This window comes from Paroedura picta, chromosome 5 (genome assembly GCF_049243985.1).
Source record: "Paroedura picta isolate Pp20150507F chromosome 5, Ppicta_v3.0, whole genome shotgun sequence".
Lineage (NCBI taxonomy): Eukaryota > Metazoa > Chordata > Lepidosauria > Squamata > Gekkonidae > Paroedura > Paroedura picta.
The window spans coordinates 45,248,933-45,264,259 of NC_135373.1; the positions used below are offsets into that span (position 1 = coordinate 45,248,933).

Here is a 15,327-nt window from a genome sequence, read left to right on the forward strand (position 1 = left end):
CAGTACAGTAATGCACGGACATGGTGAACCACCAGCTGCCACCACAAAGGGTTTCCAAATCCCTTGTCGGCAGGATGCAGCTGTGGTGGTCCCTTGCTGCCGCCATCAAAAGCCCGTTGCAAAACTTCAGACCAAGAGAGAAGCTGGGGGGTGGATGGGGTGGTGACCCTATTCTCCTCTTGGCATACGAAGAACCCAGGACTGAGCCAGGCTGGCCACAATCTCAAACCAACAGAAACTCGTCCAATTAGAAAAACTAATCCCACATACAGAGCGTCATCGGCCTATCGCTGGAGATCTTTAATTTCCGTCCTGTGTCGAAACACACAAGAGGAGTGGGGATGAGTCACAGTTTGAATCGAGGCGACATTAACAATTAGGCTAAGTAAGCCTGTGCGGCGTAGGGCAGAGAGGCGGAGAACTGTGCAAAAGATGGCCAGTTTCCAGGGGATCACACGGATGGGTCTGCACTCTGCTGGCCAACAAGGCCTGGGTGAGGAAGACATCACTGTGCACTGACAAGATGCATCTAGAGCAAGCGCATGCACAGAATCACTCAAGGCAAGCGGGAAGGCCTGGAAGAAGCCCTGGAGGTGGGCGCGAGGAAACACTCTGGAAATCCCCTCCCCAAAAACAAACCTCTCTTTCCAAGTTGTCATGGACTTGACCGGGATAATTTCCCTTCTGTTCCCTTAAGTGGCTTTCTACATTCCATGGATCCTGGAGCATCAATTAGGGTCATGCTTCCACTTTTTACCTTCCTGTTCGCTTGCAAAGTAAATGTTTTCCTTCACATCTCAGGATGTCTCTGCTGCATGTGTGAAAGGCTCTGGCATGCTGCTTTAGCAATTGGCCTGAGCCCCTTGCCTCCCTCCCCCATTTATTTTAATCATATTAAAAACTTTCTAGGCTCCCTTTCCACCCAAAAAGACTTGGTGACTTACTATTGATTAGGTAATGCTATGTTTTAACCCAATGTATTGTTTTTAATGGTGTTGTCACCTACCCTGAGATGTATTGGAAGGGCAGGTAAGAAAAATAAAGATGTATTTATTTATTAGATATGGTGGTAAGTTAGTTACAGCTTAGCTGTTGAGGGGTCTCGAGTGTGAGCGCACTTCCTTTGTAAATTTACCACAAATCAGTGGGTCACATCAAGGGTAGGGGAGGTTGGATTCCATGGAGTGTTCCTGCAAATGGAGAGGAGGCAATTTTTGCCAAATCTCCTCTCCCATGGCAAACCTCCAGCATCTCCTCTCATGCCATTCCTGGGGGAGGGAATCCTACTGGGTCCCCCATCCCACAGAAGCAGTGTTTGGGGCTGCAGCAGCAGGAGGGGATGTGGGGAAATGCAGCCCTGCCAATGGGAATCATCCCATGAGCATAAATCTTTGGTGGGACCCAAGCTATCGATCCTGGGAAAAAGGAAAGAAAAGCAGACCCTGTAAAGACACGGCCACCCACTTCCGGCCTCTGACTTCATTCACCATGGGAATGCTCAGTCACTGTGTTGATCTCTGGAGATGTTGGGTTAACTTCAGAAGGTTCAGCAAGCAGCAGCCGAGATCGTTGTTTGGTGTAGATTACAGCTGACGCACCCTACCGGTCTTACAACACTAGACTCTGCTTAGTTTCCAGGAATGATTCCAAGTCCTTGGTTTTGCCTTTTAAGCCCTCAATGGTCTGGGGCCAGACAGAAACCACCTGCTCCTCTATGAGCCTGCCCGTCACCTAAAATCTTCTACAGAGGGCCTGTTCCCAGACCCAGCTTGCAGGCCACCTTCACGGAGAAGGGCTTGCAAAAAACCCCACCTTTCTCAACCACTGACTTACGCAGCACATCTGTTAAGAGCAATGATGAGAGTCACGTGAGTCATTTGGACAGTGTTCATGGCACAGCCCAGACAAGAGAGCTGCTGCATTGTAGGGGGCTCACACGAGAGGCCCTGGAACACATTGCTGACACCAAAGGGTAGCTGTAGACCCAGGTGCCACCCAGCCTGGCCATAGCGCAATGCTAAAGGGATACCCAGAATGCACATGAATGAACCCAAGGACGCACATGCCAGTTGCATGCATTTTCCAAAGGTGCCACTTACTTCTCGGCTCCCGGGGTCCGTCGACAGTCACTTTAATGGCTCGATGATAGGTTGCGACTTGAGTGGGGTTCGTGAAGACAGTGATGGTCAACGTGAAGCTTTTGCCTGGGCAGGGAGAGAAAAGCATCCGTGAGCCAAAGACTTCAGCAGACAGACGTGGGTTGCAACTTTTCATTTAAGCAGCAGCTTCTCAAGGCTGGTCTCCATCATGACCCCTGAACAAGCCTGAGAGTGAAATAGTCAGAGGTGGCAGATCCCTGCTGCGTGAGAGCTGCCCCTGCTGGTGAGTTCCCTGCCTGGGGGCCTCCAGCCTGTAGCCTTTCCATGTCCTGAGGTGGGTGGGGAGAGGCCATCTGCAGAGCTCTTCCATCCCAGCCCACTCCACCCCAATCTAGCGTCCATTGTATTTCTGAATGCATCAGGCTTGGCCCCTAGTAAGGAAATAAACCAAATGTTTGCATTCAGAAGTGAGCTGATGCCTGTGGGTGGGATGCCTGTGTCCTTCCACTCTACTCAGGAAAGTCTGGTGGCTTCCTCCAGCCTCAGGGGACTTTTCTCAAATGTGGCTTTTATGCACCATTCATCCCTAAAATACCACAGTAAAGCCCTCCTCAGAGTTCTTAGCACTATTGTGGAAACTTCTATTAGATTGGCACTTCCAAAAATCCAAACATGCTGAGAAAAATGCACCCATGGGGGAAAAAAACAACAACTATTGTTTTGCTTCAGCTGAAAGGATGAGAACTGTATCCGGGCTTTCGTGTAGCGACTTAAGAACTCAGCCCACATAATGTCTCTTATTAGAACCAGCCCAAATGAAAGTCAACAGTGTGTGAGTTTTCCAGTTCTCCAGGGCTCTTCAGGAGGCTGCTATCCATCAAGACACTCAGTGAACTCTACTGGCTGGATACGGTTGCCAGCCGCCTGCTGGGAATTCTCCAGAGCAAAATGGGGGCACAGACTTCAAAAGCAGCAGGGGCAACGTGGTGATACCACTTCCCATTCCAGAACGGGAAGTGATGCCATGGCACTGCACAATGCTCTAAGAATCCCTCGAATCTCTTCGAAATTTGGAGAGCTCTGGTTGACAATGTGACATCACTTCCACATCCAAAGCGGCAAGTGACCTTACAGTGTCACCACTGAGATCCAAGGGGTCTCTTTGTCCACCTTTGCCAGTGTGGTGTGGTGGTTAAGAGCAGCAGCTTCTAATTTCCTGCTCTTCCACATGCAGCCACCTGGGTGACCTTGGGCTCGTCACAGCCCTGATTGCTATTCCTTACAGAGCAGTTCTCTCAGAGCTCTCTAAGCCACACCTTTCTCCCAGGGTGCCGGTTGTGGGGAGAGGAAGGGCAAGCGATTGTAAGGTGTTTGGAGGCTCCTTTGGGCAGTGAAAAGTGGGGTATAAAAACCAACTCTTCTTCTCCTTCTTGTGGTGCCAGCTGAGTCCCAAGGCCAGCAGAAGCAGAGCGAAGAAGGGGCTAACCACGCCTCCTTCTTCCTCCTTTTGCTGAGGCTGTGCTGGCAACCTGACCTACTCTGCTTTAGTGGTGGTCGGCAGACAGAATGTTCTCAAACAAGCTGCCTTTGGCGTTCCAAGGCCAGGTAGTCTGGGGGTAGAGTGGACCGATGATATCTTTAAAGCCCAAATGACAGAATGCAGTTTTTAACCAGTAATGAATTGTACACAACAGCTTTGGGGAACTTTGAAAGATCTGCAGCGCTTGGAGAATAACTTCCCCACAGCTGCCGTGTGGCGGGGGTGGGGGGAGAAGAGAAGAGATCAATACAATTATACACATCATGTAGTTTTGCCTTCAGTCATGTGTAAACAGACCACCATGAAAAAGAAAAGTTGGTTTTTATACCCCACTTTTCACTACCCAGAGGAGTCTTCAAAGTGGCTTGCAATCGCCTTCCCTTCCTCTCCCCACAACAGACACCCTGTGAGGTAGGTGGGGCTGAGAGAGCTCTGTCAAGACTGCTCTGTGAGAACAGTGCTATCATGACTGTGACTAGCCCAAGGTCACCCAGCTGACTGTATGTGGAGGAGCGGGGAATCAAAGCCACCGCTCTTAACCACCACACCAAGCTGGCTCTTACGTCCCTACAGCAGTCATGAAAAGTAGTATCAGTTCCCCCAAAAGCAAACTGCACGTCTTTGGAATCCCCACCCCCAGCTGCAAGATGTGGATTTTCAGTTCCTTCAGCGGCTACCTTCTCCTTTGCCAAATCGTTCTCTCTCGACATCTGCCACTTCCTCTCCCTCAAGAAAGATAGGGATAGGGAACCATGAGACAACATTTACGCGCTTGATTTAGGACTCTTTAAAATCCTGCCTTTCCCCCGAAGGGTTCATGGTTTCCCTTCTCTCTCAGGTTAGGCTGAGGGGGAATGACAAGCAGAAAGTCCCTCAGTGAACAGGAAATCTGGGCCTCAGAGCCAGCATACTAACCAGGACACCACCCTGGCTGCGAGCATTTCTAGGAGTCATTTTAAGTACTTCCATGGTAGTGTGACAACTCTGCAAGTACATCACCCTGAAGAAGAGGGGGCTGGCTGCCTTGCCCCCCCCCCCCCCCGGTCTACTCGAGCAAAGTAATCATGCTTCATTCCCTGAAAACAGCATGTGAGCAAAACTGCCACAAACTGCCGCAGACAATTTCTTCTGGCTTTGGGTTTAGAAACTGGGGCCTAGGGGGCTACCGTTGGCCAGGCACTAACACACGTTCATTCACCTCACACGTTGCTGCAATAGTCCTGCAGAAGGCCCACGAGCACTGTCCTTGCCATGAAGGGCCAAGACCACGGCCAGCTGCAGACCTCTTGAATTACTGGCTCTAGCCAGACTCCTGGGAAGGGACCAGGGGTGCCAGCCTCCAGGTTGGACCTGGGGATCCCCTGGAATTACAGCTGTTCTACAGACCACAGAGAGCAGTTCCCTGGGAGGACATTGGTGCTTTGGATGGTGGACTGGAGGGCATTGTACCACAGTGTCCTTCCCATGCTCCATCTTCAAATCTCCAGGAGTCCTCCAACCGGGATCTGGCAACTTTAGTAGGGACTTCCTCTCAGCCAAGGTGCCACCACAGTTGTATGACTGTCAGCCTCTAGAATGGGGCCTGGTGAGCTCCCAGGATGACAAATGGTTTCCAGACTTCAGTGGCTGGTTCCCTGGCAACCCTAGTTCTCAAGAATCCTGGGTGCAGGTCATCCTTGGTGGGAGCTCCTCTCTAAGGAGACCTTCCCCCTTGCCACTGGCCATGCAAAAAACAAGACCCCCGCACATTTGACATCTATTGCGGAGCAGTTTACCTTACCCCCTCATTACACTGGCCTGGTATAGAGGTGAGAGTGTGAGGTTGCTTCTGAAGAGTGCTGGATTCAGATCCCCACACATCTGCAGCCTTGTCAAGAGGCCCGGAGATCAAATGTCCTGTCCCTTTAATAAAAGCTTTGTGTATGGAAGAGGAGCACAGACTGCAACAGCATCCCCTAGTAAAAAGAAACAGCTTTCAAAGGGCTGTAGCTAAGTTTTGGCCAGTCATGCACTCTCAGTATAACTTACCTTGCAAAATTGTTGTGCAGAAAATATTTGGGAGGGAAGAACTGTAATATGCTGCCCTGACCTCCTTGGAAGAAGGTAGGGGGTGGGACTGTAGGGTTGCCAACTCTGGGTTGGGAAATACCTGGAGACTTTAGGTGGAGTCAAGAGCGGACAAGATTTGGGGCAGGGAGGGACCTCTGTGGAGGCCACCTTCCGAAGCAGCCATTTTCTCCAGAGGATTTGATCTCTTTGGTCTGGAGATGGGCTATAATTCCAGGGGATCCCGATGGGAGTGTGGCATCCCTATGGGGATTTGATAGATTGAATAGGGTTCTAGACGCTGGCCTCAAGGATATCTATTTACAGAAATCTGTCCTCTGCACACAGTCATTTTTGCTGCTACAAAATGAGAGATTTTTAGCAGAGAGTTTTTACACCGCATGAGATTTTACACCTAAAGACAAAAGCCTTTCTGCTCACTTCCATAGGCTTTGTTTGAAGTGGAAACCCAATCCCTGACATTTCCCAAGGACTCCAGACTACCGTAATTTCTTCGGCCAGACATGGAGACCCAAGCGTGGGGGGTGGGGTGCGGGGGGGGGGGTTGTAATGAATTCAAGAGTCAAGTTTGGATTGAGCTGCGTTCAGTTTGGAAATTTGTGGACGGAGGATGGAAAAAGAGGAGGGGGAAGGGAGGAGACTTCAGTGAATAATTGAGTACAGAAATGAAAGCTTTAATTCATAAAAGCAAAACATTTTCCATTCATCAACCTGCAAGCAGTTAAGGGGTGGGGGGAGAGGGGGGGGGAGAGAGAGAGAGAGAGAGAGGCTGAAAGAAAAGCCTGCAACTTGGGTCAGGAGCCAACAGGAAAAGCGGAAATGTCTGAAAGAATGTAAACTATTTAGGTTTCATCCAGAGCAACAAGTAAACAGTTATTACACGCAAATCGTTCTTAAGATCACTAGGCCTTAATGCTGAGGAGTTTTAAGTAAAGGACACCTTACAGGGCTTGCTATGTCCGTATTCAGTGTTCTGAGGAGCTGGGCTACAGCAGATCCCCTGAGAAGGAGCCTGTGCAAACCCTGCACAGATATTGCAGAGACAGTCCATGCAAAACCCCAAACCTCACCCTAAAAACAGTGGCATCTATTGCCGATGGGCCATTTAAAAAAAATGTAAAAATTTGCTTAGGGCCTAAGAACATCTACTGCAGCCTTTCTCAACTTTTTTACCATTAAAAACCCCCTGAAACATTATTCAGGTTTCGAGAAACCTCAGAAGTGGCACCATTGTACAGAATATGTTTGGGAAGCAGAGCTGTGTACATTACTGGCCGGGGGGTGGGGGTGGCCATGTTCAACATGACCATATATGATCATATCACCCCCCAAATTTTTGAGTCCTGCTAGGTCAGACCAGTGATCTGTCTCTTCCGGCATCCTGTTTCACACAGTGCCCAACAGTTGCCCTGAAAGGCCAACCAAGGGGGCATAGAAGCCAAGGCCTGGAGACTTGCCTAGCAGTGGTCTTCAGAGGGTGACTGCCTCTGGACAAGGAGGCTCCCTGTAGTCATCGTGCCAGTAATTATTGATGGACTCTTCCCTTCTCCCTTGTAAAGCCCTCATTACAGTGAACAGTGAATCCCATTTTTAGTTACTAGTTGAGATAAGAAGTGTTTGTGTTTGTATTGGGGCTTTATCTGTAATCCACCATGAGACAGCTTGCTGGGAGAAGCGGGTTATAAATTCAAAAATGAATAAACAAATAAATATATCCTATTGTCCATCCCAAATCCATTTCCTGTCACTTTCATGGGGTAGGGATGCCAGGCCCCAGGTGACACCTGGGGACACACACACACCGGTTTTACAGCTCATCAACACATCGCAGAGATCAGTTCTCATGTATTAAATGGCTGCTTGGGAGGGTGGACTTCACATCACAGCATTATATAACACTGAAGTCCCTCCCCATCCCAAATCCTGCCCACTCCTGACTGTACCTCCAATGTCTCCGGGTCTTTCCCAACCAAGAGCTGGCAAACTTATAGGGGATCTGTGGGATTTAGTATTATACAGGAAAAAGTTCTTTCTATTAACTTTCTCCACTTAATTCACAATTTTATAAACCTCTGTCACATCACTCACAATAGTCGTTCCCATAGAAAGCCCCTGACGCTTCAACAGTTCTTACCCTATACTACAAAGATGGTAGTTCTTGAACATCATGACTTCTCCCAGAGAATCTTGGGATTTGTAGTTGGGCAGGGAATGCAGCAGTATCAGTTCAAGGCCCTTAACCTCCACTGGGGTTATGAATTCATGAAGATGCTTCATGCTGACCCACTTTTTGGTCCATCTTACTCAGACTGACTAAGGCTTTCACGCAACCGGTGCAAGCGATACCAACGGTGTGACCTGGAATCTTTTACATGCAAAGGAGGTGCTCTTCTACCAAGCTTCAGTCCTCCCCCAAAATATATGTAATGGTCTTCTGTTGAGTCTAGGGTAGCCAATTCTAGGTGGGGAAATTCTTAGATTTTTTTTGGGGGGGGGGGGGAGGGTTCTTCAGGAGAAAGATATTTGGAGAGGGAAGGGATTTCAGTGGGGTACAATGCCTGAGAGTCCAGCCTTCAAAGCAGCCATATTCTCCAGGGAAGCTGTGCATCATAGTCTGGAGATCAGTTGTAATTCTGGGAAATCTCCATGCCCCTCCTGGAGACTGGCATCCCTGTCAGAGCATTGGGCCATTATGACAAGGACTTGAACTGGCACAGATCTTCAAGATCGCAAGAGGCAGAAAGACTTCTCCTCCTCGGAGTCCTTTCAGTGGAGATGTGAAGGACTGGACCTGAGAGGACCTTGGCCATGCAAAATATACCATTGAGCAAAGGCCAATTGTCAAGAGCAAGTGCCAAAAACAAAAACATGAAGCCATCAACACCCACATCTTGAGTTTGCTGAGAACAGCAGTCCCCAAACTGTGTCTAGAAAGAAGAACTGAACCAAGCCTGGAAAAGAGCCGCTACCTTGAGTGCATCCATTTTCCTGTTTCCCACGCAGCAAGACCCCATGCTTCATTTATTTATTTTTATACTTATACCCCAATTTTAATCCACAGGGTCCTAAAACATCATTCTACCCTCCACCATTTGATCCAGACAACAACTCCCCTATAAGGTGGGTGAGGCTGACAGAAATTACAAACTGCCTGACACTGAATCAGAGCATCAGTCTATCAAGGCTGCTGTTGTCTTCACACACCAGCAACAGGGATGGCCAAACTGTGGCTCTCCAGATGTCCATGGACTACAATTACCATGAGTCATTGTCAGCTAGCAGGTGCTCATGGTAATTGTAGTCCATGGACATCTGGAGAGCAACAGTTTGGCCACTCGTGCTCCAGGGTCTCAAATGAAGGGCTTTCAATATCACCTGTGACCTGATCCTTAACAGGTCCTTAACTCGTTGGGGGCTATTGAGATAGAAAACGTTTTACTGGGTTTATATTACAACTGTTGTCACCCTCCCTGAGCTTCCAGGAAAGGTGGGCTACAAAAAAACCCCACATTATTTATTATTTAGGCCAGGGGTAGTCAACCTGTGGTCCTCCAGATGTCCATGGACTACAATTCCAATTGAGCCCCTGCCAGCAAACACTGGCAGGGGCTCATGGGAATTGTAGTCCATGAACATCTGGAGGACCACAGGTTGACTACCCCTGATTTAGGCGATCCCAGGGATTGAACTTGGGGCCTTCTGCTCTACCACTGAACCATATGCTCACACCACTGTGCTGGGAGGCAATAGGAATTCTGCAAATTGCACAGAGACTGCCTATTTATCCTGGAAGAGGACTGAGAAACCAATCTATTTAAAAAGCAAAAGTTTGCCTCCAACACTGACTTAAGCAACAATGACGACAACAAAACAGCCAGTGCTGCAGACCAAACTGACAACGATTTGACATGTTTCACTGTCTAACCTTCCTTTATTTTTATTTCACTTTACTTTTCTATTTGTGTGCCACCCTTCTCCAGGGGATGCAGGGCAGCTCATTTCATCAGCATTCAATGAGCAGCAATGAAGGTAAATCTCACCACTTCAGACAAGCTGACCTTTCTCTTTAGAGGGACACATAATGGGCATCGTCCACAGTAGGTGTCAGCCTGCAGGTTGGGTGCTTTGGGCAGGGGTTGTGTGAAAAATGCTGCTGCTGATTTCAGCAGAGCCAAGCAGAACAAATCAGATCCTCCCTGCAGGAGGACACCACGACTTATGCTGCCGCTCAGACAAACAAGCAAACGCCCTTGAAGATGCCACGTGGAAACCTTCCCACCTCATTTCCTTCAGTCATTTGTGTATCCCACCCTGTTCTCCAAGGAATTCAACGTGGTGTTCTAGGGCTTTTAAAATAAATCATTTACTTTATTGAAAGGCAGCGCCTTCTGTTCACAGCCACGCTTCACAAAGTTTGGCAAGGAAGAAAAGAAGTCGTTCCCTGCCCACGAGGAACCTGCAAAACCTTAACCAAAACCACTGCAACCATCTTATTTGAGCTGCACCTGTCATTTTCAATTAAGGCTTGATCGGTTCAGTATGGAACCAAATGTAGCTCTTTTAAAAATTGAAATGCGTTAAGTCAGGGGTGCAGCCCTCCAGATGTCCATGGACTATAATTCCCATGAGCCCCTGCCAGTGTTTGCTGGCAGGGGCTCATGGGAATTGTAGTCCATGGACATCTGGAGGGATGCCGTTTGACTACCCCTGCATTAAGTTGAGGCCTATTAGAAGAGTAGGTGGATTTCTGGGACAGCCAGTATGTGATGAGACTGGCAGGCAACAATTGTTATGGGACTAGCAGGGAACAGAGAGGTGAACCCTTGACAGTAATGCAGGTACGAACCCCGTACAGAAGAAGAAGAAGAAGAAGAAGAAGAAGAAGAAGAAGAAGAAGAAGAAGAAGAAGAAGAAGAAGAAGAAGAAGAAGAAGAAGAAGAAGAAGAAGAAGAAGAAGAAGAAGAAGAAGAAGAAGAAGAGTTGGTTCTTTTCCCTACCCGAAGGAGGCTCAGAGCGGCTTACAGTCGCCTTCCCATTCCTCTCCCCACAACAGACACCCTGTGAGGTGGGTGAAGCTGAGAGAGCGCTGATATTACTGCTCTGTCAGAACAGTTTTATCAGTGCCGTGGCGAGCCCAAGGTCACCCAGCTGGCTGCATGTGGGGGAGCGCAGAATCGAACCTGGCATGCCAGATTAGAAGTCTGCACTCCTAACCACTACACCAAACTGGCTCTCTGGATTGACCCCACTTGTGTGTGGGTGCTCCTATGCATGGGCCTTTCTTATTGTAAGACCTCAGGTTTCCTCCTGCCAAGAACAACAACTGGCAGCTCTAAACAGAAGATGAAAGAGATGGTGGTGATAAATGAGTGCAACTGTCTTGTGAGGTAGGCTACGGTGAGAGTCAATTACTCATCCAAGGTTGAGTATCAACCAGATAGGAATCCAGATTTTCCTTAAAACAAGCCTAAAATTCCATCTACCACAGCCCAATGAGTCTCCTCTTGACTGGATTCTGTGGATCCATTCTGCTATCACAAGTACTTTCTTCTGGCAGGAACAAACCTTACCAAGAGTCAATGCAATGGAAGCTCCTTTGGCTGAAGGGAAAGGCCCCCACTTGCAGCATCCCCACGTTGAGCCAATCAGGCTTATCCTAGCCTACCCTACGGGTGAGGAGAACGTGAAGGGAGGGAGAACACTGTTGTGTGCAGCTTTGGTTCCCCATCAAGGAGAAAAGTAGAGCATAAATATCGGAAGAAATGCTTAAAATTTAGAAATGGATGGTTGCAGCCCTGCCCTGGAGCCTTTATTCACCTCTGGTCTCCTTACCTCGGCCGCTTCGTCCCACAAAGCGAAGGTCATTGAACCGGGCCACTTGGTTTTTCATAACGGCAGAGGCATTCCGGAGTTCGGCCGAGTAGTTCTCGTCGTTGCCAGCCATGACGGTCACGACAGTCCCGTCTGGCACATCCCCAAGGGCGACTACCTAGAGTTCGACAGCAAGAACAACCAGGAGGGAGAAAAACACAGGGTTTTATTATAAACTTTTTGTTATGCCTGCTCGAGGACAGTCTGTGACTTTGGTGCTGAGAAGCCAGCATGGCACTCAAGGGCACCATTCAGAGAAGGACACAATCTTGGGTGTGTGGGTGGCTGGGTGGGAGGGGGGGAATTAAAATCTGGTGCTCCAATCCTGTGGCTTTTTGCCTCAGAGTAATTTGCTGACCTTAGCAGGTATACTCCCGGTTAGGATCATGGTTAGGATCAAATCCTTTTGGGGAGAAGTCATTAGGAACTGAACACATACATCAATATTACAGCAGTGTATCTAAGTTTTGACATATATTTGGAAGCCCGATCTGTGAGATCTTGGGGGGGAAGGGGGGGCAAGACAGAAAAGAGCACCTATTGCAAACACCTCCTGATGACCTTGATGAGCCTATGTCACTTCCAGGTAACATTAGCGCATCAGGTCATGTTCTGGAGTCCTTCCAGCTTTGGAGTAAGCTCAAGTGGAGCTCATTAATCTTTTAATTAACAAATTATGGCACTGCAGGAAATTATAAGTGCACCTTCTTTGCTTTCACGGATGCAAATTAGTCTATGATTTGATCAATGGCAAGGATTTTTTTCTTTCTAGTTTCATTATCCAAGATAGATCCTATATCTTCAGAAAATTGTTTTTTCACTATCTGACGATGGCTTGTCTGACTTCAGTGGGAGCTGCTCGGTGGTGCCCCCAATCAAGCATTACCCAGGGCATGTGCCATACCTGTGATAGCCATATATGCCGCTGCTGGGGCAGGGGGGAGGAGAGAAATGATTGGGAAATCTGTCCCCAAACCATGTACATTCTTTTAGAATTTCTTAAGTTCTGAAAAGCTTCAGCAGGCATATCACTTTGTCTTCTTTTCTTTCTTTTTGCAAAAAAATTGATTCTATTCCCCATATCTTTTGCTCCCCTCCCCTTTCCATTTTAGTAAATTTAAAACAATTTTTCCTATATGTCCAGGGGGTCCCCAGAGTACACGAAGACCCCTGCCCTGACTGCAGGTGGGATGGTGTGAATGCTTAAGTGACTGGCGCAGTGGCCAGCCACTTTTTAAAGTAGATATTCGTATCAGTTCGAGAGTTTTGGGTTGAAATACATCTGTATTGCACAGAAACCACAGGGCTTGTTTTCTACATGCTGTAGGAAGTGTGGGATTCTTTGAGCCACAGTCTAGCCCAAGTTACACTTAAAAAAAATCCCCAAACCTACAATGCAATCTGAAACAGACTTATACAGTTCTATATCCTTTGGAGTTAACGTGCTTAGAAAGGTGCAGCTCTGCTAAGGATTGGACTGCCAGCCTTCTTGGTTTCAGCCAGTGAATAAAGCACTTCAAATATATTTTTTTATTGGGCAATCGGGTGTTAGAAACAGGACTATTTATAACCTGCTTTTCTGTTGTTTTTTTAATGTTCTCCCGAGTAAATTAACGGGATTTTAATAGACTATAAAGTAGCTACTCATTATTTTAAACAGTGATACCATCGGCTGGTTTCTTTTTCAGATTCCCTGTTAGAGTCACGCACACTTTTCTAGTTAATTGACAGTTCCGATGATCAAAACTGGCTCCTACTAATTAATGAATTCATGAGAACATGACAAAATGCAGGTCTTCCACCTACTCCCCATCTATTTCCACATTTCACCCATGCATAAGGCTTTGATTCCATAACTCTCATTCACATCGAGTGGAATCTATTTCTGAGCGAGCCATTTAAAGGGTTTCTCAGCCCCTCCCTTTGCCCCCGGGATAGATATGTGAACCAACAGAAAGGCAGTTTGGGGCCTGAACTGAATATTACATTGGCAGGGGAGAAAAATTTATCCACACGTACTTTGAATCTAATTTAAAAGGGGCAGCAGCTCATGCTAAGTGGCCACGTTTACCACAGTAGCATGCCAGGAGTCTGCAACCTGGAACACGGCCACCATAGCAGGGCCCTTATGTGGCATGTGTAGCGATGCTGCATACCCAATTTATTGCGATGCCAGTAAACAGAAAGCAGGGAGCTGCATGAGCTTGCATGCACCCAGCTTCTGTTTGACTTTGCAGTGCTAGGCATGCCACATCAGTCTGCAGCTGCGACACCTGCCTGGCTGTAGATCTCTCAGACACCAACTGTAGTTAAAATAAGCCGTGCTATTTTATGTGTTTTCATCATGTTTATCATTGTTTAGCCTACTCAGAGGGTTTCCCGCTGGCCATGGATCTCTGGCATGCTTCAAGAAGCACAAGGTGACAGACGAGCCCCCAGTTTAAGCAAAACACACCAGGCACAGAGAAGATTGCAGGATAGGAATTTTTAAAATCTGCCAGCATCAGGTCTAAATCGGGCATTAAAAGTGTGCATGCATGTATGATAAAGCAAAAAGACAGTTTCTAATGAGCCCGAACTGAGGCCCCAAATCTGCTGAGACTCATAGTTGAAGACTGTGTTGCCATCGCAATCCAGGCTCCCTGTGCTTTGAAAGAGAGGCATGGTTTCCGTTTTATTCTCTGAACGGGGTTGTGGGTTTATACAGGTAAGGAGATTTATATAGGTAAGGAAAAAGCTCCTCTACGCCTCTTTGGTGGTAGAAGGCCCAGCCAAACTCCTGCTTTGGGGTTTTGATACATTCGTAATTGGACCGAGGCTATTTTGAATAAACACCGGTTTGGCAAAGCAAGCAGCTCAGTTGTGGGGAAAGAATGTCTCAGCTACCATGTAGAAGAGTGAGTTGAACAAGATCCTTTTTAAAAAACACTACCATCCCAGCTCCCACTTCTAACCAGAGGAAGATCTCTGTGTAACCTGGGAAACTTGCAGTGCCACATTTCAAACATTGGTTGGTCTCAATCCAGCCTAAAATGAAGCAACTGGAGATTACACTGAAATCAACAAGACCTGAAAGGACTGTGTCCATAAAGGTTGTACTAAATATTATTTTTTGTGTTGCTTCCCTGAATTTGGTTATAATTGATCCAGTACAGTTCCAGGCACTGTGGTGGGCCTGAACATGGCGTGTTAGATCTGGGTTCAAATTTACACTGCACCATGAAGGGAATTGAGTGGCCATGGGCCAGTTGCTGTCTCCCAGCCCAGCCCACTTCATGATGCATGAAGTCTGGGGGAAAACAGAATCCTTGAACAAAGATGAACAATAAAAGTCAAATAAAATTTAAAACATGTGTGACTCATTTCACCTTCCCTAAATTAATCATTCCCTAATACACCTGAGCTTTACTGGACTTATTGTTGCAGAGTTCAAAAACATATTTATTTTAATTTACTACATTCTAAAAATCCTGCCCTTCCTTCTAGAAGCTTGGTGCAGCCCATCAGTCCCCTCACCCATTAGACCCTCACAACACACTCCTGTAAAGAAGATTAAACTAAGAGTGGGTGATGGACCCACGGGATCTAAGTCTGGGTAAGGGGGAAACCCAAGAGGATTTGACCGTCTTAACAGTGCCAGAATTTTTTTAAATGTATTCCTATTTATCATTTTCATTATTCAGAGATTTAAGGTGATGCTGTTTTTAGTGTGTAGGTGGGCTCCCAGCAGCAGCGGAATAAAACTGAAGG

The 15,327-nt window shown here is 47.4% G+C and overlaps 1 protein-coding gene across 2 annotated transcripts in view; it reads right to left on the reverse strand.

Moving 5' to 3' along the window:
* The window catches only part of RUNX3 (RUNX family transcription factor 3), a 135,060-nt gene that overhangs the window by 56,911 nt on the left and 62,822 nt on the right, over positions 1 to 15,327 (reverse strand). The window contains exons 6-7 of one of the 2 annotated variants that reach the window (XM_077337642.1): positions 11,539 to 11,695; positions 2,100 to 2,204 (exon numbers count right to left, since the gene is read on the reverse strand). In XM_077337642.1, the coding sequence (XP_077193757.1) occupies positions 2,100 to 2,204; positions 11,539 to 11,695 (262 nt within the window). Of the gene's footprint in view, positions 1 to 2,099; positions 2,205 to 11,523; positions 11,696 to 15,327 lie in introns of both variants that reach the window. The other variant, XM_077337643.1, reaches the window with a different exon arrangement.